The following is a 26,805-nucleotide window of genomic DNA, read 5'->3' as shown; positions in this document are numbered from 1 at the left end:
GTCCTTGAAGCCGGCATTGTACCCATTTTACAGATGAGAAAGCAGACTCGGGGAGGCTAAGGGGTTTCTTCAAAGACACAGAGTTGCTCAGTGAAAGGCTCATGATTGGAACCCAAGTAACCAGATCCACGCCCTGGGCTCACTGCCCAGTCGTCGGACATCACTGGAGTCTTGGAAACAGGCAGCTTCCCTCTCCCTGCGAGCCTGGCCGGGGCTGCAGCAGGAGCCGCGGCTGAGTCGCAGGTGAGGCTCCCTCCAGCTATTTTGGGGGAGGGGCCACAGTCTCGCCTGCGTGTCCAGGGTGCTCGTGGGTCTCACGGGGCTCGCGGGGCCTGGCGATCCCCTGACACACCTGCCTGCTCGTGTGGGGTGCGCCGCAGGGACGTTCTGCGGGCGGCAGGTCCCCTTGGACACGGCTCTGCCCCGACAGCAGGGCTAGCAGGAGACACCAAAGGCCTCGCACTCCTGGTTCAGCTGGGCCGCCTGTTCTGACCTCCCTGTAGGAGTGGAGGCCCTCCCCGGCCACGAGCCCCAGCAGGCCCCTCCCCATCCCGCAGGGCATTTCTGTGCTTCGCAGTGGAACACCTCAGGTCGGGGAGCAAGGCGGCCTCTCCAGAGATGCGCTGGGTGGATGGTGGGGAGGAGCCACCTGTCAGGAGCCGTCTCCCTGTTGAGTCGCCTCCCGCTCTGGCCCGTTCCTGGGGAGCCCTTGACCGCAGCTGCCGTCACCGAGGGCATATGGCCCTCCCGGCTTCTGCGCTGCGACAAGAAACCAACCTCGTGATTTAAGAAGTGTGTCCAAGTGGTGCGCTCTGGTCCTCCTGGGCTCACCGCATCCCTGGAATACGAAAATCTCTAGTGCTTCCCGGTAGATACACGTTGGGCGATGTCCCCTCGGCCCCCTGATTTATGGGTAACGCGTGATGACAGTTTGACTCCACGGGGTTTAGGGTTTTCATTCAAACAGGTCAGTCAGGACTGACTGTCCCAGCCTTTGGAGACGGTGCTTCCCTGACGTATTTATTACACCAGAATATAGTCACCAGAGGCCCGTAAAGTCTGCTGCGGAGAAGCCGCCGTTAATCATCGTCTCCGTCATGAAAAATCGCCCTCATCCAACACGGGAGGTGCCTCCTTGCCACCAGGGCCGTGACAAAATGCCTCGACCCCGCATTTCCGACAGGCTGATGAGCTGGCAAGTTTACAGGGTCATTGCCCAGTGGCTCCGAATCGGCTCCGTCCTGCTGGGAGCTTTGACCTTGGGCTCCGTTCTGCCCAGGCCGCCCTCAGCAGACTCCCCTCCATCCTCGGCCCTCGAACTTCCTCTGCGGGGTCAGGCCGGGTGGGGGGCTGACCTGAGCCAGTGCTCTCCTGGGTCTGAGCTGACAGAGGCCACAGGCTTGGCCACGTAAGTTAAACAGAGCGCGTGGGGGCGCGTTTATCGAGTGTGCACTGGATGGGCCTCCCAGCACCTCTAAGTGGTCTGTCCACAGAGCCTTGTTCCAGTGAGACCCTCCATTAAAGAGAGTTCCAAACCTCTCCGTGTGCCAAATCATAACGACCTCTGCAGGGCAAGAACGCCCTCCATAAAGGAGGAGTAACAGATACTGCATTTATTTACCACGAAAGCCACAGTTAAGGGAGGCCGTCCCGAGAAGCGCACAGCGATTAGCAGCCAATTACGGGGTTGGGGGCCGCAGGCGCCAGCCCCGCGGTGCATTCACAGCCCAGAGCCGCCCCCTCCGAGAGAATTTAAATGCACAACCCAAGACAGGGTCATCTGGCTCCTAAAGGCCATCCTTCATCTTTCCGTGATTCGCACAGGCTTGGACAGCTGACCAGGGCAGCCTGCCAGACGGAGGAGGGGCCGGAGGTCCCGATTTTCCATTCCCGACGAGCTGAACTGAGGCTAGCTCAGGCAGGAGGTAGCCCCACGTGGGGGTCTGCGGGATCTGAGCTCTGTGATGTGCTGTTGTTCGGCCACCAGTGAGCGTGGACTCCTCTCGTGCAAAGTCCAGGAGGGACAGGGCTGGGGAGGTGCCCGAGGGCAGGTGCTTCACCTGCCACAGAGCAGGTGCTCCGGGACGATGCCACAGCCCACAGTGCCCAGTTCTGGACCATTTGAACCTCCCTTGTTCCGAAAGAGAGGCCACGGTGCTAAACTGCTCCTGGGAGGGACCCCAAAAGGACCCTTTCTCGTAGCTTCTTCTCCAAGGAACCTGCCACCTGGAACCTTGGGAATCCCTGCTGGCCTGGGGCAGGTCAGTAATGCTCACTCCTCAGAGGTGACCTGAGGCTCACGGGTGGCTAGTGACCCAGGTCAGGTTGAGGACGGGCTCCCTCCCCTACTGGGGGTGGCGCCAGCGTGAAGGTCCACCAGGAGGGAGACAGACGCACGCTGTCCTTCCCGACACGACTTGTCTTGATGGAGGAATGCAAGTGACTAGGCTTGAATCAGGGACCCAGAGGTGCCTTTAGCCTGAATGGGTCTCTGCGGGTCCCACTCTCCTTTTTTGAGGGTTTTGGAGATGAACCCATGCCCAGTTAGATCGCTTGGGCTTTTGCTGTCATCTCGATTAATCCATTAAAGTTGAAGATGGGACCTCCTCTGCCTCGTTGGGCTGGGAATCAGGGCAGCAGGGGGTGTCGGGGGCTCTGCCCATCCCGAGAACGAGGCGTGCAGCCCTCTCAGGCCGGTGACATCGGGGACACCTGGAGACTCGGCTCTCGGTGGAAACTCTGCAGCCCTGGCAGCCAAAGCCGATTACTTTTGTCAGCGGAGTCAGAACATCAGAGAAATTGAAATTGAATGACGCGGGCGGCGGGTTATAATGCGGTGCTGGCATCCCGGGGAGAATCACTATATTCCAGCAAAGCCCGCGAGATAAATAAACATCAACAGGAGAGAGCAGCCCGGGACCGGGGGGAGGATGGACGTGGGGGACGTCGCTAATGTGTGTGCGGTACCCGTGTCAGAAGCAATATGGCGGCAGGCACACCACCGTCTCGGTCCCGGCTGTTGCAGGAAATGCAATTTCATTAGAAGTTTTCCGGCCTCTCCCCTCTTCTTCTGCCTCCTGACTCTCGGGGCCTGCGGTCCGTCTTACTGCAGTATGCGCTCATCTCCTGGGTGGAAGGCACGAGGCAGATGGATGATTACGCCGTTAGGCGGCGGTAGCCAGGCTGCGCAGGGGCGATTCTGGCTCCCAGGCCGGCCCTCTTAGGCCCCAGGGCACTGGGCCTGGCTGCACAGGGTGCCGGCTCTGGGCTCCCTCCTGCAATCTCCTCGCGGGGCACCCGGCACCTGCCTTCCAGAAGCCCTAGCTCTTCCGGGCAAGAACAGGGACTGTGCCCTGCTGCTCTCTGCCCCCGACTCCTCCTCTGGGTTTCCCCAGACGGACAGGGCCGCCACTGTGGACGGAAGCCTCTCCGGGAGCGGCCGGCCCGGGGACCTCTGCAGCTTGGAACCGCAGAAGGCTCTCCAGCCGGGCGGGAGGTGGGCATAGGAAAGAGTGGGTGCTCTGGGGGAGGGGAGCAGGAAGCCCAGGCTCCATCTTCGGGGTTCAATCTCACCCCACCCCCGCCAGGGCTGGCAGGTGCTCCGCCGGGTCTCTGGACGCACTGGGTCCCCCCTTCCATGGGCGTCCTGCTCCAACTCTGGCCTGCTGACGGCATAGATCCAGGCCCCCCGACGGCTGTCCCCCACCGGTGCCGGCTCCTCCGTGGGGCCGGGCTCTGGGAGGGTGGGCTGCCCTTGGGAGCACAGGCTCGGCTCAGCTCCTCACCTCCCAGCTCACCATCAGACTGGCTTCCTGGCACGGAGGGGAAGAAGCAGCCGCATCCCGGCCTCCCTGCTGACCTCCAGGGGCACGATGCCGGCCTCGGGGCTGCCCTGCACGGAGCCAGGCCTCGGGGCCCGGCCAGGGGGCAGGGGCAGGCGCACCCCAGGTACCAGCTCCCTCCCACCTGCCACAGGGAACCCCCCATCTCGGGGAACAGCCCCCGAGCGCTGTGGAGTGCCAGCTAGCTCCAACAGCAGGCTCGAGGGCAGTGCAACTATTCTGTGTGATACCGTCCCTGACACGGTCCCCGACACGATGTATTTGGCAAAACCCAGACACCACTCGACACAGAGATGGAACCTGATGTGAATGGCGGACTTGGGTTAGTAACAGTATATCACTGTCGGCCCCTCACTTGTGACAAATGCACTAACAGTGCTATCCTTAATGCTAACAAGGGGAACATGGGGGGCATGTGAGAACACTCTGTACTTTCTGCTCTGTTTTTCTGTGAACCGAAAACTTCTCTAAAAATAAAGCCTATTAATTAAAAACAAACAGACGAAGGGAAAACACCCGCTCCGGCCAGACAATGGGGAAGAAGACATGCGGCCCAGCCTTCAGCAGGACAAGAGATCGGCCTGTCCCCCCAGAGCACAGAGCTGGGAGAACCGGGAGGCGGGGTCCTCTGCCGGCTGCCGGACCACGCCAGAGAGAAGACAGCCCCCCACTGTCTGTGGGTGCAGCGTGGCCATTATCGGGCACAAGGACCCCCCCAGGCCGACATCTCCGGATGGAGGAGCAGGCCGGACCCCTCCTCTGCCTGTCCGTCTGTCCTGCCCTCACGGCAAGAGTGCAAGACCCGCATCCTCACCCTGTGGAGCCCGGCCCTGCACCCACGTGGGAGGACGCACAAGGCCAGGGCTGGGCTGGACGCAGAGCCGGGGCATCGGGGGGAATGTGGAGAGCAGCACCTGTCACTTCCTCCTGACAACTCCAGCCTCAGATGTTCAGGAAGGTGGAAAAGGAAACGGGAAAACAGAGATTCCATGACTTCGTTAGCATTCCGGGCCGGCGGGGGCGGGGGTGGGGTAAGTATATATAGTAATCCACGGGTGATCTCAGCCCCAGCTCTCAGCTGATCAGACAGTAAGACATAATTAGCTGATTAGGTATAACATAATCAGGGAAAAAGACCCAGCTCTTCCATTCTGCTTCAAAATCATGTTTTAGAACTTTACCTACAATTGTTATGAGCTTGAAAGGTTAGAACTTTTCAGTAGTGATGCTGGAAATGAGATCTGAGATCCGTCCTAGACCACGTAAAATATCAATAAGAATTGGATCACAGACCCGCATGTGTGACGTGGACGACGGAGCTCGTGGGAGGACACGAGGGACCAGCCCCTGACCAGCAAAACACACGACCTAAGAGGAGAGACCGGTAAATCAGACCTCGTTAAAACTGGGAATTTCTGTTCATCCAAACACACCAGTAAGCCAGCGACCACACCAGCCTGGGAGAAGACGTCAGCAGTACAAGCCTCCAGTGCAGGACTCAGACGCGGAATAAAGAAAGCGCTCCTGGGAATCACTGAACAAACTGCCCAGTCCTTTGACAGATGCTTCACGAGAGATGCTTCCCACCTGCCCAATGAGCCTGGGGAATCACACTTATTAACCGCTCAGCAGAGAGACGCACATCAATACCCAAACGAGGTGCCACGCCACAGCCCCGTAGGAAGGCTAAACTAAAAAGACCACCAGCAAGTGCTGATGAGAACACAGAGCAAATGGCACCGCCATACGCTGCTGGCGGCAGCTCCAACGGTCCAAGCACTTTGAGAATCGCTTCGGGCGGACCTACCATAGCTGATTGGCGGCTGTGCCACCGCCGGGTATACATACGCCCACGATTAACGAGCGGGCATGTCTACGAAAAGACACGCACACGTGGTCACAGCCACGGCACTCATAATAACTGAAAATTCAAAATAACCCAAGCACCCATCTTCTTTAGAACAGACAGATAAATTACGGTACAGCCAAGCAATGGAATTCTACACGGCAATAAAAATAACAAGATGTCGCTTCACACAACAAGGTTGATCTCACAGACACGGTGAGTGAGAGAGGCCAGGCACAAAAGTCTATGTACCGTCTGATTCCATTAATGCGAGGTTCCAGAAGACGGGGCACTAGTAACGGGAGGGGGTATGACTGGGGGTGTGTGTGTGAAGCATCCAGGCTCCAGCGGGCGAGTAGTGCAAGCCTGTGTGTGTTACATCTCAAAGTATTTTTTAAAAGAATAAACACTTATTTTGGACTTCCACATCCTATGCAAGGTCATGAAATCATTTCTGAACCTGCCTACACGGGCCTCGTTATGAAATCTGTAACTGTATAGACTTGGATTCCCACGGCCACCAGGGATGCCTGATGCTGGAGGGAAAGCCTTTTGTGAGGAAGGGCTGCATTTGTTTTCTTCTCCTTGGTGTTGCCGTTCAGGTGTCAGAGGCACGTTCACATTCAAAGGCGCTGATGCATCTCTTTAAAAAACACACCTGCATCTTTGGTCTGCTGCCCCAGGAGGTCGTGCAGCCCAGTCACCTAGGAAACACGGATCGCTGGGTCCAGGGTCCGGCAGTTTGCCCTTTGCCCTTACGTCCACACTGGAGGGGCCCTTGGTGTTCAGGGTGGAGGTGACGGCCAAGGTCATGTGGGCAGCTGGGCACTGGACCTGCAAGGGCTCGGGTACTTAACCCCCGTGTGGGGCCCCCGACTCCGACATTCAGGGCGGCACCCGCTCCTGAAGCTGTGGACCCAGAACGTGAACACCGTACCTTCCCCAGTTACCGGTAAGATCCGCGTTAGATCAGCTGCCCGGCTACCAGCCGAGGACACTGAAAACGAGGACAGTAAAGCTAAACCCAAAGCAGCCAAGGCACAGGTGAGGAGGGCCCTTCCGGCTGACGCAGAGAACCATCCTCACGGGGTCGCACTGACCCGAAGGGCCCATGCCCCTCCCAGGGCTCCTCCGACCGCCAGGCCCCGGGCTCCGGCGGCAAACGCGGCTGCTTCTCGCCCATCAGGCAGGCAGGCTCTGCCCGATCCTGCCAGTCATCTGAACAGTTAAAGGGACACTTTCATTCATCTCTCCAGCTCCCTGCTGCGGGGCCTCCTTCCTTCCCCCCCCGCCCCCAGTACAGCCCTGGAGAGCAAGGAAGGGGATGCTGACATCGCCGCCCTGCTGGACACTGCCGCCCCTACCCCAGCCTGGGCTCCGAGCGGCGGCCTGGAGCCCGGCCGCCCGGCCGCCCGGCCAGGAGCCGTATCCCTGTCCTGAGCTTCCTCCCTGCTGACCTCACTCCCCTTCACACCACCCAGGGGAGCCCCCGGAACTGCCTCCAGGCCCCTGTTGGGTACCTGCTCCCTGGCCCACAGGTGAGCCACACCTGCCGGGCGACAGCGCTCAGGCCGCGCCCAGGGCCCCCTGGGTGGGCACAGACACCTCTCTGCACTGTGCTCGGGCCGGGCTCAGGGCTTCTCCCTCCAGTTTCTCAACAACCCCACGGCGAGTGCCACCACCTGGCCTCCTGACTCGCCCGTCCACCGTCCATCACCAGCCTGACCTCTCCCAGCACCCAGGGCCCTGACTTTACTGTCCCGAGAGCAGGGCAGAGATCTTCCAAAAGGCCGTCAGACACCACCCGCGCTCCCAGCAGGTGGGGATCAGCCCCTGCCCCCAGCCACGGCCTGAGGAGCTGGTCCAAGGACCCGGCCCCTCCCGCCTCCCCAAGCCCTACCTGGGGTAGCCCTACCTACCTGGGGGCTGCGCGGGCGCTCCCTCCACGCGGGTCCTGAAAGCGACCAGAGCTGCCCCTGCGTCCATGCCCGGAGCCAGCAGGACATGGGGGCAGGCCCGCTCCCTGGATCAAAATGCAACTGTTCTGTCGACAATTTCCCTGGCTTTCATTTGGTTTTTACCACGCTACTGAACTGAGTTTGAAATTTCAAATCCCATGAAAGAGCATGAGGGTCCCTCAAAGAAGGGCCTCCTTGGGGGGTGCAGAGCCCCAGGGCCCGCGCTCAGCCCCCAGGGAAGCCGCTCCTCGCCAGGAGGACCGGAGGGGGGGGATGCCTTCCCAGCCCCGGGTGGGCGTAGCCGCTCCAGGGCGCAGAGGAAAGCCGCCGCGGGGACCTCACCTCACGAGGCCGGCAATTTCGGTGGGAAGGAGAGGCTCGTAAAGGATGCCGGACCCCACCCTCCTCCCAGAGGGGTCCCTACCACACCCCAGTTCCTGGGCCTGCCCTGAAACTAACGGTGCCAGGGGCCGTCTGCCCTACAGAAGCTGGACTCCCTGAAAAGGGGCTGGACTCGCTGGGAGCGACGGGACCCGTGGTGTCCAGCTCCTGTGACCTCCACCCTCGGGCGTGGACGTGACCACGGCAGGCGGGCTGCACCCACTCTCTCCCCCCACAAGGTCGACCCCCAGGCAGGGGCCCCCGGCGCTAGACCGCAGCGGCTGGGTATCTCCCCTGCGGGCCCCGGGCCGGGGGTGTCCAGCTCCTGTGACCTCCACCCTCGGGCGTGGACGTGACCACGGCAGGCGGGCTGCACCCACTCTCTCCCCCCACAAGGTCGACCCCCAGGCAGGGGCCCCCGGCGCTAGACCGTGGCGGCTGGGTTCTCCCTCTGCGGGCCCAGAGCCGGGCGATGGTCTGCGGCCAAGGACGGCCCCGCCACCAGGCTGAGAACCAGTGTGACCCTGTGCTGGCACATGTGCACGTGGGCAAGGTGTGCACGAGAGAGAGGGGCCGCTGTCTCCCTCCTCTGCAGCCGCCAGGCCCGGAAGGAAGGGGGGCTCAACCACGGGTTCTGACGGGCACTGCGTCCTCGGCACGGCTCTCAGAGACTTCGCCCACGGCGGTACCCACTGCCCAGCAGCCGGCAAGCACCCTGGTGTGCTGCCCGCTGATGCCCACCTGCTCCTGACAACTGTGGCCCAGAGATGAGCGCTGGTGTCACCTCTTGCAGGAAGTCTTCCCAGGTAGCCGCGGCCTGAGTCCACAGTTTCCTCCCCTGGGGTCTCGTGTGCCTCCTCCACTGCCCCACACATCAGGACACAGTCAGGACCTCTTGTCCCGTCTTCCCCGGGGTCCTCGCTGAGGCCAACAGCCTGGGCTCTTCTCATCCTGCACCCAGGTCTGGGCCTCTCAGCACCGCCGGGTGTTCCCCAGAGGGCACCGCGGCTTCCTGGGTGGCACTGAAACCCAGGGGCCTCCAGGCTGCAGCTGACCACTTGGGGCAAGCTCCATCCCACATGTGGCCCAGTCTCCAGTCTTTAAAGGGGGGCAGATAAGAGTGCTTCCCTCAGTGGGGGTCTGTGGAAATAAAACCAGGGATTCATTTAAAGCCTTCAGCAAGGCCCTGGTGACCATGTAAAGCTGCACATGCTGGCCTTTAGGAACTGTTCACAAAGCTCTGTCACGCCCACGTCAACTGCAGCTTTGCTTTGGGGGTCCTGAAAAACATCCGAATTTAAACTCCGCCCAGGGTCGGGGGCTCCGGAGCTGGGCGCCCCCTTTGCCCTCCTTCCTGAAGGAGACAGAAGATCAGCAACCTCTGGGAGGGGGACCTGCCTGCATCGGCCTGGACAGAGCCTGGGGACTCCCAGGGGACCCTGGGCAGAGCCCTGTGTAACAGGGGCCCACGCGCGCCCCCGCCACGATGAGCGTCTGCAGTGTCCCTGAGCTACAGGAGCGGGACGAGAGGCAGGCGGCCTGCAGATCTGTCTGCTGATCAGTGCACAGCCCCCTGCACCCTCCTCTGAAGAATGTCACGAGTGTCCCTGCTAACGGCTGCAATCGGAGCACGAGGGTTCCCACCACACGCCGGGGCACATCAGCTCCTGGCTCCTGGGGAGAATCTCCTCCAAGATATTGCACAGATATTTCTTCTCTACACGCTGATTATCCTCAAATGCTGATGAAAATGTATAAGATGAGGGAGGCGACGTTATTAGCTTTCTGTCTTATAGCTTTCAGTGCACGAGTCTGGCACTTCTGTTAAATTTATTTTTGAGCATTTCATTCTTTCTGAAGCTATTGCAAGTGGAATTATTTTCTTGAGATCATTTTCAGATTGTTCCCTACCATTGTGGAGAAATTCCATTGAGTTTTGTATACTGACCTTGTATCCTGCAACCTTGCCAAACTCCTTTATTACTTTTAAGGGTGTACGTGGATTCCTTCAGATTTTCTTTGCAAAAGATCACGTCATCTGTGAATAGATAGCTTTGCTTCTTCCTTTCCCATCAGGATGACTTTTATTTACGTTTCTTGCCCAGCTGCCCTGGCCGTGCTTCCAGGACAATGCTGAATAGAGTATCCAGAGAAGACATCCTTGCTCCTGATCTTAGGGCAAAAGCATCCAGTCTTCCCACTGAGTACGGTGCTGCCTGGTGGCTTTTCATAGATGCCCTTTGTCATGTTGAGAAGTTCCCTTTTGTTTCTAGTTTGCTGAGTGTTTTTATCGTGAAAGGATGTTGGATTTTGTTAAATGCTTCTTCTGTAACTATTGACACGATCATGTGACTTTTGATCTTTATTCTATTAATACCATATATCACAGCTACTGATTTTCTTTATGTTGACCCACTCCGGCACCCTTGAGATAAATCCTCCTTGGTCATGACGTACAATCCTTTTCATATTCTCCTGGACTCAGTTTGTTAGTGTTTTGTGGAGGATTTCTGCCTCTGTATTTATAAGGTCTGTAGTTTCCTTGCAATGTCTTTTCCTGATACTTTTGGTATTGGGGTAAACCCAGCCTCATGGACTGAGTCAAGAAGTGTTTTTTTTGGAAGAGTTTGAGAAGAATTGACATTAATTCTTCTCTAAATTTGGTAGAATTCACCAGTGGAACCATCCGGTCCTGGGCTTTTCTTGCTAGGATGTTATTAGATAATTAACTCACTGTCTTGACTTGTCATGGGTCTACTCAGACTTTCTATTTCTTCTTAAGTCAGTTTGTGTGTTTCTAGGAAGGTGTCCATTTCATCCAAGTTACCTAATGTGTTGGCACACAGCGGGTCATGGCATTCCTTTCCACCCTTTGTGTTTCTGTGAAGGAGAGTAAAAATAAAGAGGGTGGTCCTCCCCTTAGTTTCTGATTTAGTAATCTGAGCCTTTTCTCGCTCTCTTTCTCTGATCAGTCTAATTAAAAATAAAGTTTCGATATTTTTGTTTATCTTTCAAATAATTAACTTTTGGTTTAGTTGATGTCCACTGTTTTTTCTAGTCTCTGTTTTATTTATTTCCATTCTAATTTTTGTTATTTTCTTCCTTCTACTTGATTTGGGTTTAGCTTGTTCTTTTTTTAGAGACTTAAGGTGGATATCTTTCTTTTTTTTTTTCTTTGCGGTATGCGGGCCTCTCACTGTTGTGAGCTCTCCGGTTTCGGAGCACAGGCTCCGGACGCACAGGCCCAGCGGCCACGGCTCACGGGCCCAGCCACTCTGTGGCATGTGGGATCCTCCCGGACCGGGGCACGAACCCGTGTCCCCCGCGTCGGCAGGCGGACTCCCAACCACTGCGCCACCGGGGAAGCACAGATATCTTTCTTTTTAATATAATTTATGTGCAGGTAAGGTTAAATAACTTACTTTTTACTAACGGCTGTATATAGCAGTCAGCTCACAAAATTTCTGAAAATTTAACACGACTCTTGCAAGTCTCTGCACGCCTGCTCGGCCCACCACGGGGGCAGGTCTGGCAGACTCCAGAGAGCAGGTGACACAGATGAAGGAAGCACTGGGTGGTGCAGGAGGCCAGGCAGGGCTGGACCCTCACTCACCCCTCTGCTGTTCCTCTACCCACCGCTCGCAGAGCTTAGCCGGACTGCTGGAGGCCACTCAGCTGCATAAAGGGCATACACAGGTTTCTAAATATGCATACGCACTTTTCCAAGTATGAAGACACCTAAAAGCTTTTGCCCCAAAAGACTGAGGCCTGCTGTCCACTCTGCATCTTGTCCCTGTTCCTCTCAAAGAACGGGGTCTGGGGTCTGGACGGGGACGTGGGGTGACCACTCATTCAAGCCTGCTGCTAAAGGACACTCTGGGAGTCTAGGGCACAACCAGGGCCACGGAGCGACACAGGTGGGCGTGGCCACCTCCCTGGGACACAGGGCTCAGCTCCTCCAGGAAGCCTTCCAGGGTTTTTGCTACCGCATCTGCCCGCTTCAGCCCCCATCAGGTTTGTGCTGCCCGTGACGGCCCCCTCCTCTCATCTCATGCTTCTGCCCCTGCACCCACCCTAGCGCTGCTGCAATGGCCCTGGGGAGAAGCAGGGTGATCCGGGTGAGGCTGCAGAGCCGGGTGCTGAAACACCAAGGCCCCCACCTGATGGAGAACTAAGGGCCACCCAGGCATGGGCCTCTGGGTTCCGTCCAGCCCTCACAGCGCGGAGCTGCCCCCTCCCCCGAGGCAGCCCTGGGCCCCTAACCCCTAACACCCTTCTGGGAATTTCCAGCCACTCCCAGCTTCCCCCGTTCCTCTCAGTTGCCTCGTTCTCTCCACCAGCATCTAAAGGCCTCACGTCTCCTTCCCTTTGGCTTTTGAGCCTCAAAGCCGGGTCCCAGCCTCCCGGCCCCTTCACAGGACCTTGGGCGGGGGCTGCGGACCGTGCTGCTGAGGTGGGGGTCCACCCTGCTCCTTATGCCGCGAGGCCAGTGTGACACAGAGGGGCCGTCCAGGCTCTGCTGGATCCAACACAAAGCAGACTTCGACTCAAACGCTCTCTGAAATTTTGTTTCCCAGTTATGTGATTTTTACCATATACTACAAAACAGACGCCGGGCCCTGCCATCAGAGTTTAAGGAACGGTGGTCTACACTCGCCTCCCCTGTCAGAACTTCTCCACCCTGAGCTCCAACCCAACCAGGCTGTAGAACAGCCCACGTCCTAACCCCTGGTCCTCACCATTCAGGGGGGATTGGGGTGCCGGCCCCGCTCCCGTCACATCTCCCCCACCCCCTGCCTCGTGCAAGGCCCCCCCACCCGGCCTTACCAGTTCACCCTCCTCATCAGCTCTGTGCATGTGTGTGGGGGGCAAGCGCTTTGCCTTGATTCACACACCTTACAATTCACGACTTCAAAGTGCATCATTCAGTGGTTTCAGTGCGTCCAGAGCCGTGCATCCATCGCGTCAGTTTTAGGGCCTCTTCATCCCCCCAAAAGAAACCCCGTTCCCCTACCTATCACTCCCCAGCCCCTGGTAGCCACTAATCTGCTCTCTGCCTCTCTGGATCTGCCTATCCTATGTAAATAGAATCACATACCATGTGCCCTTTGGGTCTGGCTTCTTCCCTGAGCGTCATGTTTTCCAGGTTCATCCACGTTGAAGGTGTGTCAATCCTCGTTCTTTTTTACAGCTCAGTAACGTTCCATTATATGGACACACTACGCTCAGTTTACCCATTTGTCCACTGATGGACGTCTGGGCTGTTTCCACCTTTTGTCTGTTAGGGCAGATGCTGCTGTGAATGTGTGTGGACAAGTTTTTGAGTTGCCAGCTACTAATTGGCACTCGCCAGCTACCTCCACAAGGATTAAATCCTGAGCCGCTGCAGCTACTGACCTTCAACACCCCCTGAAAGGAGCTCAGGGCGGAGATCAGGAAAGAGGCCCTCTGTGCTCTGGGAAAAACTGGCAGAGCAGGTCTTCAGATAGTTAGATATTTTCAGAAGAAGATGTTACGAGCCCAATTCTTGCATCTCCTCTTATGTAGAAAAGCACTAAAATCCTTCATGGTGACGTCTGCTCCTCGTGACCAGCAGAACCTTCTGCAAAAAATATGTGCATGGTTGCATGTATTCCCCTTCACCAAAATCGCTTATATACTGACGTCCCCCTCCCCCCCACCCCCCGCCTCTTTGGAGCAGTCCCTCAGAGCTCTCTGAGAGGCTGTCTCCTGGGCTGTAGTCCTCATTTGGCCCCAGATAAACCTTAACTCACAGCCCTCACATTGTGCCGTTTTTTTTCAGTCGACAGAGTGGATGTATGTTTTCATTTCTCCTGGGGAATACCTCGGATTCCACTAGGAGGGGAACTGTCAGATCATAGGATAACTCTTGTCTAATCGAGACCATTTTTCCAAAACAGCTGCTCCGTTTTACATTCCCACCAGCAGTGTAGGAGGGTTCCGATTTTTCCACACCCTCAGGAACACTTGTTATCATCTGACTTTTTGATTCTAGCCACGCTTTGGGGTGTGAAGCAGTATCTTATTGTGTGCTTGATTTGCATTTTCCTGCTGACTCATGAGAGCTGGCATCTGGTTATTCACGTCTATCTTCTTTGAAGAAATGTCTACTCAGATCCTTTGACAATTTTAAAATTGTGTTAATTGTCTTCTCATTTTTGAGTTGGAGGAGTTCTTTATATATTCTAGATAAAGGTCCCTTATCAGATCCACAATTTGCAAATATTTTCTCCCATTCTGTGGGCTGTCTTTTCACTCTCTTGATGGTGTCTTCTGAGGCACCAAAGTTTTTCATTGTGATGAAGTCCCATTTATCTATTTTTCTCTTGTTGCTTGTGCTTTTGGTGTCATATGTAGGAATCCTTTGCCAAACCCAAGGTCATAAAGAGTTACCCCTGTCTTCTGCTACAAGTTTCATCATTTTAGCCCTTAACATTTAGGTCTTTGATCCATGCTGAGGTTGCTGGTATATATATGGCGTGAGGCAGGGATCCAACCTCGTTCTTTTGCACAGGGGAATCCAGATGTCCCAGTGCCACTTGTTGAAAAGACTACTGTTTCCCCATTGGTCTTGATGCCCTTGATGAAGATCAGCTGATGCGATGCAAGGGTTTATTTCTGCACCCTCAACTCCTTGCATCCACTAATGAGGTGCCTCTTCTGGGTCTTCACTTCCTCCCTGGCGGGGACCCAGACTCATCCCAGACCACAGCAGCCATCTGCACCCAGACCCCTCTCAAACAGCCATCTCTGCTCCAGCTTCTTCAGCAGAATCCCTCAAAGGCCATGTCTGGAACACGCATGTCTCATACATGGTTGGGAAGAATGTAAATGGGGGACAGGTGGTTCCCTAGGTTGGTACATCAGTTCAGAGAGGGCCTCTGGGCATCACACCTCCTCTCACTCTAAGAAGAGTGTGGTGAGGCTCAGTTGTTACCCGATCTGTGCGCACAGCTGGTGAGTACCCAGGAGGCCTGGGGCCACGGCCTTCCACCCAACACCCTGGGCCCGGTTTGCATCCCAGGCTCCCCTGGAAAGGAAAGGTATATTACAAGATCTGACCCTAATGTTCAGGCGTGTGACCTGGATGCATTTGTTCCCTACGCAGGAATACAAAGGCATGTTGGCTAGAAGACAGGCCGGCTCCCAGCAGGTGCCAGTGGTCAACAGCATCAGCCAGGAGGTCCTGGCAGGGACTCTGGGGAGCCTGGCAGGCCATACACAGGGAGGACCCTCTCCAGACTGGACTGTGCCAGCCTAGGCTACGACCTCCTGCTCAGGGCTGCAGCGGCCCTTCACAACAGGCCTGTGCCGAACTCCGCCTGCCCCCGCCCCTCCATGGCTCCCAGGAACCCTGCCGGGCCCGGCCTAAGACTCCTGCCCTCACCCCCACCCCCCCACCATGGCCGGGGCAGTGCTGCTCCGGAAACAACCCTCTCTTCTCCCGCCCGACTGCCCGTGCCCGGCCCCTGGGCACCACGCTGCTTTCTTTACTCTGTTCTCTTCCAAGAGTTTCATGAGAAGTCAGCTGATGGGAGGAAGAGCCTACCTTTATAAAGAAAGAGGCCACTTCAGGGAGAGTGGAGCTGCCTGTGGGTGACCTGCTGTGCACTGGGCAGGGCGGGGCTTGGGACTGGGCCCCGGTCCTCTCAGCAGTGCTGCAGGGGCGTTGGGACCACGCGCATTTCCACCGGTGGAGAAGGGCCCTCAGAGCCTTCCAGAGCAGCGGTGCCAGTGGAGGAGGCTTTTAACCGAGGTGTCCACGACCAGGGGCAGCCCCGAGGGTAGGTGCCGTTCTGTATTTGTGTGTAAGGACGTGGAGCCTTGCAGGGATAGTGGGGTTTGTTTGAGAAACTCTTTCGCTGATGGTTCCATGAGTTGGAAAGACCCTAGGCAGGTTAGGGTTAGGGTCCAGGCTTGGGGGTTGTGGTTTACCCAGAAACACGGCCAGGAGCTCCCCTCTCACCACCAGCCCCCTCCTTTTACAAAGAGATACTTTCTTGGGGAGCTCCTATTCATCCTTTGGTACCCTGCTCAAATGCTCCCTTGAAGATGCAGCTTTGCTACGGTCCTGGACAGGAAGTGACGGCTGTACTCTGGGGTCCTCCAGCCCCTGCCCCACAGTCTGGACCCTAGGCCCCCAGCACTGCATGTTCTAGGTACCCTTTCCAGCCCTCCTCCACTCAGGAGCAAACACCTTATTTGATCAAACGAATGAGTGAGTAGGCAAATGAATGAACGATAAGTTAATAAATAAATGAATAAACATGTGAACAGATGCGGCTGGGCTCTAGTATTTCAAGCCCACGTATTCACCAAACATGCCAGGGTCAGCACAAACCATCCTAATTTAAGCCCCGTTCATACCGAATTCCAACCAACCCCATGCAGCCCCAATTTTCTCTTTAGCAGGCACAATTCACACTTGAGGAATCATTATGTGCACAGAGCAAGAAAATCGAAAAGCAAAAATTAAATTAGATGGCAGCCTGGAAATGCCCACTGTGCAAAAAATGCCAGCTAACTGATTTGTGTGGCCTCCCTTGAAAACGGCCGGGTTTTGATTTGGGTCTCTGGGACCCAGCTCCTGAGGCACGGGGAGGCTCCCGGGAGAGGGGTGAGAACGCGGCTTCGGAGGAGCAGACCCAGGTTCAATTAGTAATCCGTTCTGACCTGACTCTCCCGGAGGCTCCCAGAGCTAAAGACCAGCGGGGAGAGGAGCGGGCCTGCACCTCCCCCTCCCTCCCTCCCTCCCGGCTGGGAAGAATCCATCAACGTCGGCCCAGAAGGCGCTCTGGCCGCTTCTAGTTACAGGAGCTGCAGACAGGGATGCGGTGACTTAGCCCAGCTCACTGGGGGTCAAGGCGGTCCACTGGGCAGACAGAGTCTAGGGTCAGTGGAGCGGCCTCGGAGTAGCTAGGCCTTTCCTCTCTGTAAAGACCGTCTGTGATTGTCTCTGAGGATGGCCCCCAAAGGCAAGATGTTAGCACTGTGCGTGAACATCTGGCTGTTCAATGACACCCCGTCCGTGGGACGCCGATGGCTAGATGCTCTTAACAAGGACAGACGACAGCTTCTTGGAAACAGAACTGACGCCAGCACGGGGGCTTCCTTTCCCTGTTCCAGATCCTCAAAAGGCACCAGCTGCCTCAGCGTCCTTCCACTTGCCTCCAGCCCCCCACATGGCACGGTCCTTTCCCACCATCTCCCAGGTGCCCCCGACATTCCCAGAGAGCCCTTCCGGGCTGGCAGCACAAGGCAGGTGGCACGTGGCCGAGGGGCCTGAGGGAAGCAAGGAGGGTCCCGGGGGCGGCCGGGTGGTCCCGGAGCCCCGTGCACCTCCAGGGTGCTTCTGGGCACCCCAGGCTCCGTGGGTGAGGCTCCCGCAGCCAGCTCAGCCCCAAAGGTGCACAGGACGTCGGGGCCTGGAGTGGTGAGGGCCGGGCCTGCTCCCTCGGGCCGAGAGCCCAGGCCCATCCCCGACTCCTTCCCTGTCCTGCTGGAGGCCACGTGGGGCCGGAGCTCCAGGCCCCGGGCCCCGAGCAGACTCACTGCCCCGGCCAGGTCCCCGGACAGTCCTGGACAGGCTCACTGGTGACACTGACCCGGGCCCCTGAATCGGCTCCATCCCCGAGGGGCCCTTCCTTGGGGGCCTTTCTCCCTTTGGGGGCTGCACTGGGACCCACCCGGCTTGTCAGAAAGCCTCCCCCTCGGGGATGATGTGTCCTCGCTCCTGATGCGGCCCCACCCGCACTGCTGGTGAACCTCCCAGAGTGGCCGGGAGCTCACGATGCCCCAGCCCTGTGCCCAGCACGCCCGCCACCTCTCCCGTGACCTTCGCCAGCACCGCCTGCAGCAGGCAAGGTGGTCCCCCCACGTCCTAGGTCAGAGCAGGGGAGCCGGTGGGACTCCCGGGCGGAGGCAGCAGGTTGAACCAGGGAGCTGGGCCCCCAGAGCCCGCGCAGAGGCTGTGGGGGAGGGGAGGGACCGAGCAGAAGAGCCAGGGTCCAAGTCCAGCTCTGGGCGACCCTGTGCATCCCTGCCGCCCCCACGGGATGGACCGGCTGATACCTCGGACCCGCCACCTTGACCGCGGTGACCGCGTCTTCTCCAGCCGCCCCACACCCCTGCATGGGGCCATCCACCCCAAGGAGCCTGGACCAACACAGGCAGCTGCCAGCCAGGCCCACGGGAGCCCCCAGGCTGCCAGAAGAGGGGTGTCCCCCCTGCTCTAGTCCTGGGGCCGGGTAGGGCTCCGGCCCGGCTCCAACGCCGCCTCCCCCACTCGCCCGCTGGCCCCGCCCCAGACCCCTGCTGGGCCCCGCTGCGTCCGGCCTCGGGATGCCCAGGTCCCCTGCAAAGCACCCACGGCGTCTCCTGCACAAGGGGACGTGCCCACGTCGGTGCCCTGACGGAAGCTGCGGGGACTCCTCCCCGCTTTGTAAAGACGGCTTGTGGGTCTGTTTCTGAGGACGGTCCCCAAAGGTACCACCTCCCGCAAGGTGCCTGAGCATTAACTCAGCAAGAACGTTAACAGGACGTGTCTCGTCCCCCAGCCGGCTCAGCCTCAGTGGTGCCACCAGCCTACCCGACGGGCACATCGCGTCGGCTGTCCTGGGAGCCTGTGGCGGCCCCGCTGCACGTCACGAGGCCCGGGGCACCTGCCGCCTGCCAGGCCCGCAGGGCGAGCAACCCTGCTGGCACCTCAGACGGAGACCACACGGGCATCAGGGCCATCTCGCTGGTGGCACCGCCTCCACCCCCTCTGCCTGCAGCAAGCCCGACTGGCCAAGAAATGCCCTCTGGCCCCGTGGGCACCCGGCTCCCCGCCAGCCTGCACTCCACGCCCACGGCCAGCAGGCGGCCCCGTGCAGCCCGAGGCCTCGCCCAGCGAGCAGGGCGCCTCGGCGGAACGTCCTGGGGGCTGGGGGCACCTCGTGGACCCGGGCACGCAGCCTCCTGTGGCCCCCGACGGCCGCCTGGGCCGCGGCTCTTACCGTCCACGCAGGCGGGCCTGGCTCTGGTGGTGCCCGCGATCTGCCCCTTCCTGCACGCGCAGCGAGCCGTCTGCCGGGCGATCGTCCTCCGCGGCTGGCTGCTGTCGCGGTCCAGCGTCACGATCTCACAGGTGCCGGCGGCCAGCTGGCCTGCAAGAGAGGCGCAGATAGGGCTGAGGGGACGCGCCTGGAGACCAGCCGTCCCGGCACCACACCGAGTGCCCACCCGGCGCCCTCCTGCAGAGGGACCCAGAGGGACATCTGAACCCCCAGACGACGCTGTCAGACCCGCCCTGTAAAAGCCAATGCACCGGGTCAGGCCAGCGACCTCCACGCTTGGACAGCATGGTTTTGGCAGCCTTGCCTGGGCGACAGGACGTTAAACGTGCCCCACCTCAGTCACGCCTGGAAATGAAGGGCTGAGTCATGGGGGAAGGGTCCCCGGTCACGAGTCAGGACCTGGGCTGCACAGGGCTCCGCGATGGGAGCCCAGGCTGGCCGGGAGCGGCCTCGGTCTGTGTCTGGACCGGCCCAACCTGCAGAGAAGGGACCCGTCTCGTTTGCAGGTGACGACTCTATGGGTTTCACTGGCTTCCTCACCCCGCCACGTGACTCCTGAATCCAGGGAGAGCACCCACTGCTCTGAGGGAGCTGAGGGGGCCGGCGTCCCAGCAGAGGGACACGCTTGCCCGTAAACCAAGATGCTCTGAAGAGTAACACCGACCGGAGAGGCAGCGCCGGCGCTGGACGGAGGGTGCCGACGAGGGAAGCCTGGCCGCTGGCCCCAGGGAGGCTGCAGGTCCTCCCCGGGCCTGGCTGGTCCCCCCGGTCATCCCCGAGCTGTGAGCCTAGACCTCTTGGTGACACCGGGTGGCCCCTCGGGGTGGCCACATGGCCACAGCCTCCACCGGGGCATCCACTCGCTGCCTCGCTTTCATTCCCTCGGCAAACCATAAGCACCACTGTATGCCGCCCTCTGCGTTGGGCCCTGGGACCGCAGTGTGAGAAAGCGGACGGTACTCTGCCCCTGAAGGTCCCTCCCAGCTCGAGGATGCGGCCCCGTACAGATCCCAGCCCACCGCTATGCAGGGGGTGGGCAGGGAGAGAGGATGGGGGTGCATGCTGCAGCTCCAAACAAGGGAACAACGAGGAGGTGACACCCAGGAGACGGTCCCCACGTGCAGGGGAGGAGGGTGGCAGTGTCCACCCCACAGAGGGAAAGCTGGCAGCTCCCTGGGGCTCCCAAGCAGCCATTTCTTCAGCCCTGGGTGTCCTTCCTCATACAGCGCTGTCACCCCTGGCCCCCTCCTCCAGGCAGCCCCCGGGTCCTCCAGGCGGCTCACTGCACAGGACTGCCCTGCCTTTTTGTCACTGATGTCACCTCCGGGTGCCCAGCCCGGCCTGGGGCCTGGCTGGCAGGACAAAGTGCGTGGAGCAGCCACCGGCTCCGTCAGCCCAGAGCTGCCAAGGTCACCCTGACCCGGGGGAAGCCATGCCTGGGTGTGACCGACCCGAGAGGCGACGGGGTGTCTGCAGTGGGTAGTACCAGACATGCCCGGCCCAGGGCTTGAAGGGAGCTGTGCACGGGGACCCCAAGCCAGCCGCCCAGAGCCCATCACGGACGGCTCACGGGAGACCCACACAGGTGCGGGAGGAAGGGTGTGGGCCCCGGGCCCCTCCTCCTCCACCTGCTGGGACCCCGCCCCTTGCTGAGCAGAGCCTGTTCCATGGCCAACACCCCAGTGCCGCCTCCCTGAAGGCTTTGGCTGTGATTTCAACGTGCACTAACTAATTACACGCAAAATTATACACTGCGCTAAGAACCAGGCAAAAATAAACAAAGAGGCGCGTAAATAAATAAGCAGAGAAACAAATGCAGCAGAGGGAAGTGTGTCGCGGATAATGAGGTGTGCGTTTCTGGTGACCGCAGTGGTTAGAGCCTCAAAGACAGACGTGATTACGGGCGACCGTGCATCTGAGGGGGTCCAGGAGCTCACGGCAAAGACGCTGAGACTTGTGGGCTGGTCCGACTCTGCGACGTGCGGTCGGCCAGCTGCGTGGGCTCTGTCCCGGCTGTTATTTTAAGCTCTGCGTGTTGCCGCGGGGCTGCTCTGGCGCTCCCGGTCCTCGCTGCCACCCACCCTGACCCCAGACACCTCTGGCTGATGTCAGTGGCCGCCAGAGGCCCGCCTCCTCGGAACCTGAGCCCTGGTCAGTAATTAACAAAGCAACTGACCGGCCAGCCGTGGGAAACCCCTGACCCAGGCACATCGCGCCTCCGGAGCCTGGACCCTCGTTTGTAAGGAGGTGGCCGGGCAAGGTCCCCGCCGGGGGACCGAGAGGGCTTCTACGTCCAGTGCACCTCTCACACGGCAGCCGTCAGCCGAACGCCGTCATCCCCCCAGGTGCCACGATCCTGGATCACGCCCCGTGGACCAGTGGCACTGGGGTAGGAAAGGACAAGGCCGCCAAGGGCCCCCCGATTCCTCTGCACGTGCACCCACGTGGAGATGTGGCTGACAGCAGGTGTCCTGGACAGTAGCCAGCGCCCAGGGGCTGCCGTAAAGAGGAGTCACAGACTGGGGGCCTAAGCCCCAGAATTTTCACCCGTAGCCTGGTGGCTGCAGGTCTGAAATTGAAGCCTCGGCAGGGCCGGCTCTCTCAGGGTGGCCGTGGAGGGGGGACCTTCCTGCCTCTCGTGGGTCCTGGTGGCCGTTTCTCGCCTTGCAGCCACACCAGTCCCATCGTCACAGACCTCCTGGCGTCTCTCCTCTTCTCACAAGGTCACTGGTCATCTTGATTAGGGTTCACTTAATGACTTCATCTTAACTTGACCGCAGCTGCAAAGACCCTATTTCCAAATAAGGCCATCGTCACAGGTAACAGGGTTAGGATCTGAATGTATCTTTTGGGGACACCGTCAATCTACGAAAGGAAGAAAACCAACCTCTGTCTGAGAGCGTGGCAAAGCCCAACAGGGAACGAGCCGGCACCGGGGCGCATGGGCGCAGGCCACGCGCGGCTCTGCGTGCCTTCGGGACACCACGGGTCCCGGTTCATGAATTTATTGCCAGCTCACAGCCTGGGCGCCCAGCCCAGCCCGTCTCCATCCCTCCACAACCGCGTTTCCTCGGCTGCCCCGGCCTCCCCCTCTGGGGTCTCCAGCCCTCAATTCCGTGCCGGGGGCTGGCTGTCTGCAGACTCGGATCTCCTCCGGGGCTTTCATCCCAGGGCCTTCACGTGGTCCTCGCCCTGTGCCGTGACCACCTTCCCCGGGCTCGGCTGGGTCTCGGATGTCGTCCCCGACCCCTGGAGGAGCTCACAGACAAAAGCCCCCCCATCCCCGGCTGCCTCGCCCCCGGGCTCCACCGCGCTGCCCGCAGTTCAGGCGCCCCGCACCTCTGACAATGCTGGCAAACGGCAGTACGGGAAGGGTCCCCGTGGGCAGGTCCAGGGCTCCCGGAAGCAAGCAGCCCAGGTGAAGAGCCAGGGGGACAGGGAGAGGGTGGCAGCGCACCAGCACAGGGGCTCAGAACAGAGGCTCGAGAGGAACCCCAGGGGCTCGGGGAGCTCGGAAGAGGCGGCGTCCTGAGACACCAGGTGGCTCTCCCCGCAGGTCACACGGCTGAACACGGAGTTCAGCTATGAGAGGGTGGTCCACCCACACGGCGAGGTCGCCTGGTGCCGAGGAGAAGACGGCCCGGCCCTGCCCGCGCTGTCGGTTCTGCTCTGGGCACCGACAGTGAACTTGGGCTGCGCAGCTAACATATGGGCGGTACCTCGTTGCTCACAGTACTTAGAACTTGACCACGTGCTCGGAGCTCACCGGACTCGCCGTGGACTCAGCGGAGCCCTCCTCCAAGGCGCTGGTCCCCGCCTGTCTGTCCACACCTGACCTGGAGCTCCCAGGCCCCCCACCAGCTGCGCAGGAACCCACAGCACCTCATTCAACCTGCGTCCAAGTGCGGGGCACAGGGCAGGGGGGAGGACAGGCAGCCAGCTGGCCCTGGGCCCCCAGAGGCCCACACTGGCCACCTTAACCGGGGCCGAGGTCCCGGACACCCCCTGTGGCGCCCTGGGGGTCTTCTCAAGCCAGCTCCGGGCAGGCGCCCACCCTGCACTCGGAAACCTCTCCGTTCCACTCAGATTTCTGGTCTGTTGTGAAAATGTCACCGCCTCGCCCTTCAGCCCCGGTGTCCTCTGGCCAGGCCAGCGGCTTCGTGACGATGGGTATCTCAGCCACAGGGCCTGACCCATGCACCTGGCTGAAGGCCGGCCAGGACCCCCTGGGAGCCGACTGCCCCCAGGAATGACCCTCCCCAGGTCCCGCCGTGCCGGCCCTTCACCCCCCACTCCTGAAGCTCAGGGAACCAGGGACCCCAGGGTCTGGGACAGCACCGCGGTGACAGCCGGGAGCACACGCGGGACACGGGCCTGCGGGAGGAGCGGGGAGGCCTGCGATGGGCCAGGCAGTCCCTGCACGCCTCCCGGTGGGCCCTCCTCCTCGGGGAGGGGGCAGTCAGGAAGATTCTAGAGTCTGGGCTCTCCCTCCCCTCCTTCCCCGTCTCACCTCTGCTCTCTCTCTCTGTGTCACACACACAGACACGCACACCAACACACAAGACGTGGTCGGCGTTTTCTTCGGGGGGGCGGGGTGGGATTACGATTCTTACTGTCTTCCCCCAGGTATTTCTGTTACGAAGAACTTGCATTCCTTTTAAAACCAGAAAGAAGAAAAACGCTTCAAAAATAAAACAAACAAGAAATCACAATTCCTTCCCCAACAGCAGCTCCCACCGCGCACGCGGCCCACACCTGACCACGTCCTCCTCGGCGGGGGGGGGGACGCAGGCCGGGCCTCCCCGCAGCTGCGCCCCCAGCCCAGCCTGGCGCCTGGACGCACGGGCCCTGCCGGGGCCCAGGGAGGAGAGCGTCCATGCGCGCACACGCGTGTGCCTGAGGGGTGATGGGCGGCTGCCGTGAAGACGGAAAGAGGCAAAACTCCGGGGAGTCTTCTTAGGAGAAAGGCGGCACCATAAGCATTTAACGAAAGCCAGGCGCCGTAGAGAGACGTGAGAAAAAAAGAAAGAAGCTCACCCTCCCCCAGAGCCAGGCCTGTAGCTTCTCGCTAGACGGCGGAGGTCAGCGTGCGCGTGGCGGTCACGCAGACCCCCAGCTCTCTGGCCCGATTCCGTCCCCTGACACTCGTGGCAACGGCACTCCACGTAACCTGCTGGCCACGCTCCCCCTGGACGCCGTCACCTCCGCCTGCAGCTGGGGGTCCCGCGGGAGAGCAGGAAACACCACCCCTCCAGGAGGGGTCAGGTCCGGCACCTCTCACGCCCATCCTGGCCGCCCATTAGGAGGCAGCCTTGCCCAGCCTGGGGTTCAGACGTCCCGTGACCTGCAGGGCTGGGATCTGCAGGGCCCCGTCCCCGCTGCTGGGGCGGCGGAGGGCGCGTGCCACGCCTGCCCGGCTGGTGGCGGCTGAGCCCGAGGAGGGGAGCCCGGCTTGGGAGCGGACCCCCAAGGGGCTCACTGCCTCGGCGCCTTAGTGATCCAGGCCGCTGAATGTGCCCCAGGACCCGGGGGCCGGGGGCTCCTACCACCCACGCAGCCCCAGAGGCTAGGAGTGCAGAGCTGCCCCCAGCGACAGCGCTGGTCCCTGAGGGGCCGGACCAGACTCGGCGGGGGGCCACGCCACGCCCTCGACGCTCCCCCATCAAGGCAAGTACCACTACCGTCCCTGTTTCTACACGTTTTCCACAAGCAGCTCACAGAGGATGCTCCCATGCCCAAGAGATCCTGACTGGGGGCCTGGGGCTTGGGGAAGGGACCCTGTGGAAGCTTTCCGTGGAACACGCACCCAGCCCCTGGGGGCCTCCCGGTCCCCGGGACCCCGCAGGCTGTGAGCGGAGGGAGGGCCGCTGCATCCCAGGTACTCACGGGCTTAGTCCCTGCTGCTACGTTCTGGCTGAGTCAAGCTTTGCCAAGTTTCATTTATTCCCTGAGCCGGACCGGGCGGGATGGCCGGATACCAGCACCTCAGCATCCCCAGCACGGCCCCCAGACCAGGGCGGCCACCAGCCAGACCCCGAGCCCAGCACTGGAAGGGCTGAGGGGATCCAAACTCCTGCTGGGGCGTCATTTCTCAGAGAAGAGAACGGTCTGTAACCTGGGGGTAGGTTTCAGGAGGGCGCGGTCCAGGCTCCCGGCTGCCGATGGATGGGATAGCGAAGGACGGCTCTGGGCACCCCGCGGCCTCCCGGGTGGTAAGAGGCCCTGGGGCGACTCAGCTGGGCCTGGCCCTCAGGCAGCCCCCGCCCCGTTCCCGGGAAGGCACCACGGCCATCTAATGCAGTCTGTGCCGACATCAGGCTGGGAGGATGTCTGACAGAATAAAGGTTCAGACGCTCAGAGAGGATGGTATTTAGCAATCACGAGTGTCAGCCCTGTGCCTGGATGAGAACGAAACGTGGGCGGCCGAGGAGGCCGGCAGGGCCTGAGGCCGGCACGGGGCCCGGAGCTGACCACGGGCTGGGCCACCGCCAGGCACACGCGTGACCAGGAAGACGGGGGCCCGGGCAGGTCCCCAACAGGAGGGAAAGACCCAGATGAGAAGGCGGCTCTGCCCTCGGGGGGGGTCCAGGCCGTGTAGGTGGGGACATGGAGACCCACACGGGGCCAGGAGGTGGGAGCCACCAGGCCTGTGGGGCTTGTGGTGGGAGGACCCGGGGGCCCTGGCTCGTCGCTGGCTGGGCCTGGGGCACCGCACCGCCCCTCTAACCCGGGGACCTGCACTCTGGTCGGAAGGGCTGCAGGCGTTCTGTCTCCCACAGAATGGGGGGTCTGGCAAGTCTGGGGGTGCATTTAGCACCCGCACGTGCCCCACGGCCAGCGTGGGTCGGGGCCTTGCCGCGCGTGTCCTGGGCCTCACAGGGCCCTTGGGGAGACGGGCGATGGTTAGTGGTTACAGGGAAGCAGGCTTCAGTTAAAGCTCAAGAACTCATGACGACAGCAGTGACCTAAATCAGACCCTCGTCCTCGCCACCTCTGGATCCAGAACAAGCTGCTCCCAGCTAAGGACACCCAGGACGCCTCTGAACGAGAGCAGGCTTCGTCCCGCGAGGCATGGAGGGCAGTGAGATGCGCGGTTATGAAATCCTGCGTCAGGACCTGCCAATCCCTGTGAAACCCAAGGACGGCACTCGATAAAGTCCGGTCCCAGGCGCAGCACGCGTGCTGTAAAACGCGCCCGCTGTGAGCGCGCGGGCCGTGAGTCCTCCAGGCGCCCACCCAGGCACACCCGCTCCCCGCGACCTGCAGAGTCTCCCGTCTCCCAGGAGGTCCCGCACGCCCTTCGCTGCTGATTCCTGCACGCCTGGTGTGAGCCACCACTGGTCAGCTTTCAGGACGGGGGCCCGGGGGCTGCGGGACTCGGTCGGGGGGGCACACAGCACAGGATGGCAGCTGTGTGTCCCCGGCTGCTGCGTACAATTGCTTTTAACCGAGAGTTACGGCCCAGGACATTGTAACCCACCGGCCTAAATGACCTCGAGCTTCTTCCTCCTCCCGTGGCCCCGCGGTCCAGCCTGGACTGGCCCCGCCGTTGCTGCAGGTGAGGCCACACCAGTGACGGCAACACATCCAAGAGGTCCAGTGGGTCCGCGGGGCAGACACACTCTAATCGCCCCCGGGGGAGGCAGGGGCCCTTGTTTTCTGGGCGGGGTGGTGGCCCACTGGCCTCGAGAAGGTCTCAG

At 60.3% G+C, this 26,805-nt stretch overlaps 1 protein-coding gene across 2 annotated transcripts in view; it reads right to left on the bottom strand.

The window, feature by feature from the left end:
• TAFA5 (TAFA chemokine like family member 5) overlaps nt 1-26,805 on the bottom strand; it is a 199,556-nt gene that overhangs the window by 48,844 nt on the left and 123,907 nt on the right. For both annotated transcript variants that reach the window (XM_024127484.1, XM_024127483.1), the window contains exon 2: nt 19,046-19,195. In XM_024127484.1, coding sequence (XP_023983252.1) covers nt 19,046-19,195 — 150 coding nt within the window. The remainder of the gene's footprint in view (nt 1-19,045; nt 19,196-26,805) is intronic.

The sequence above is a fragment of the Physeter macrocephalus genome, chromosome 6 (genome assembly GCF_002837175.3).
Source record: "Physeter macrocephalus isolate SW-GA chromosome 6, ASM283717v5, whole genome shotgun sequence".
Taxonomy (NCBI): Eukaryota; Metazoa; Chordata; class Mammalia; order Artiodactyla; family Physeteridae; genus Physeter; species Physeter macrocephalus.
Note: the sequence above shows the minus strand (reverse complement) of the source record. Positions and strands in the feature narration are given on the sequence as shown.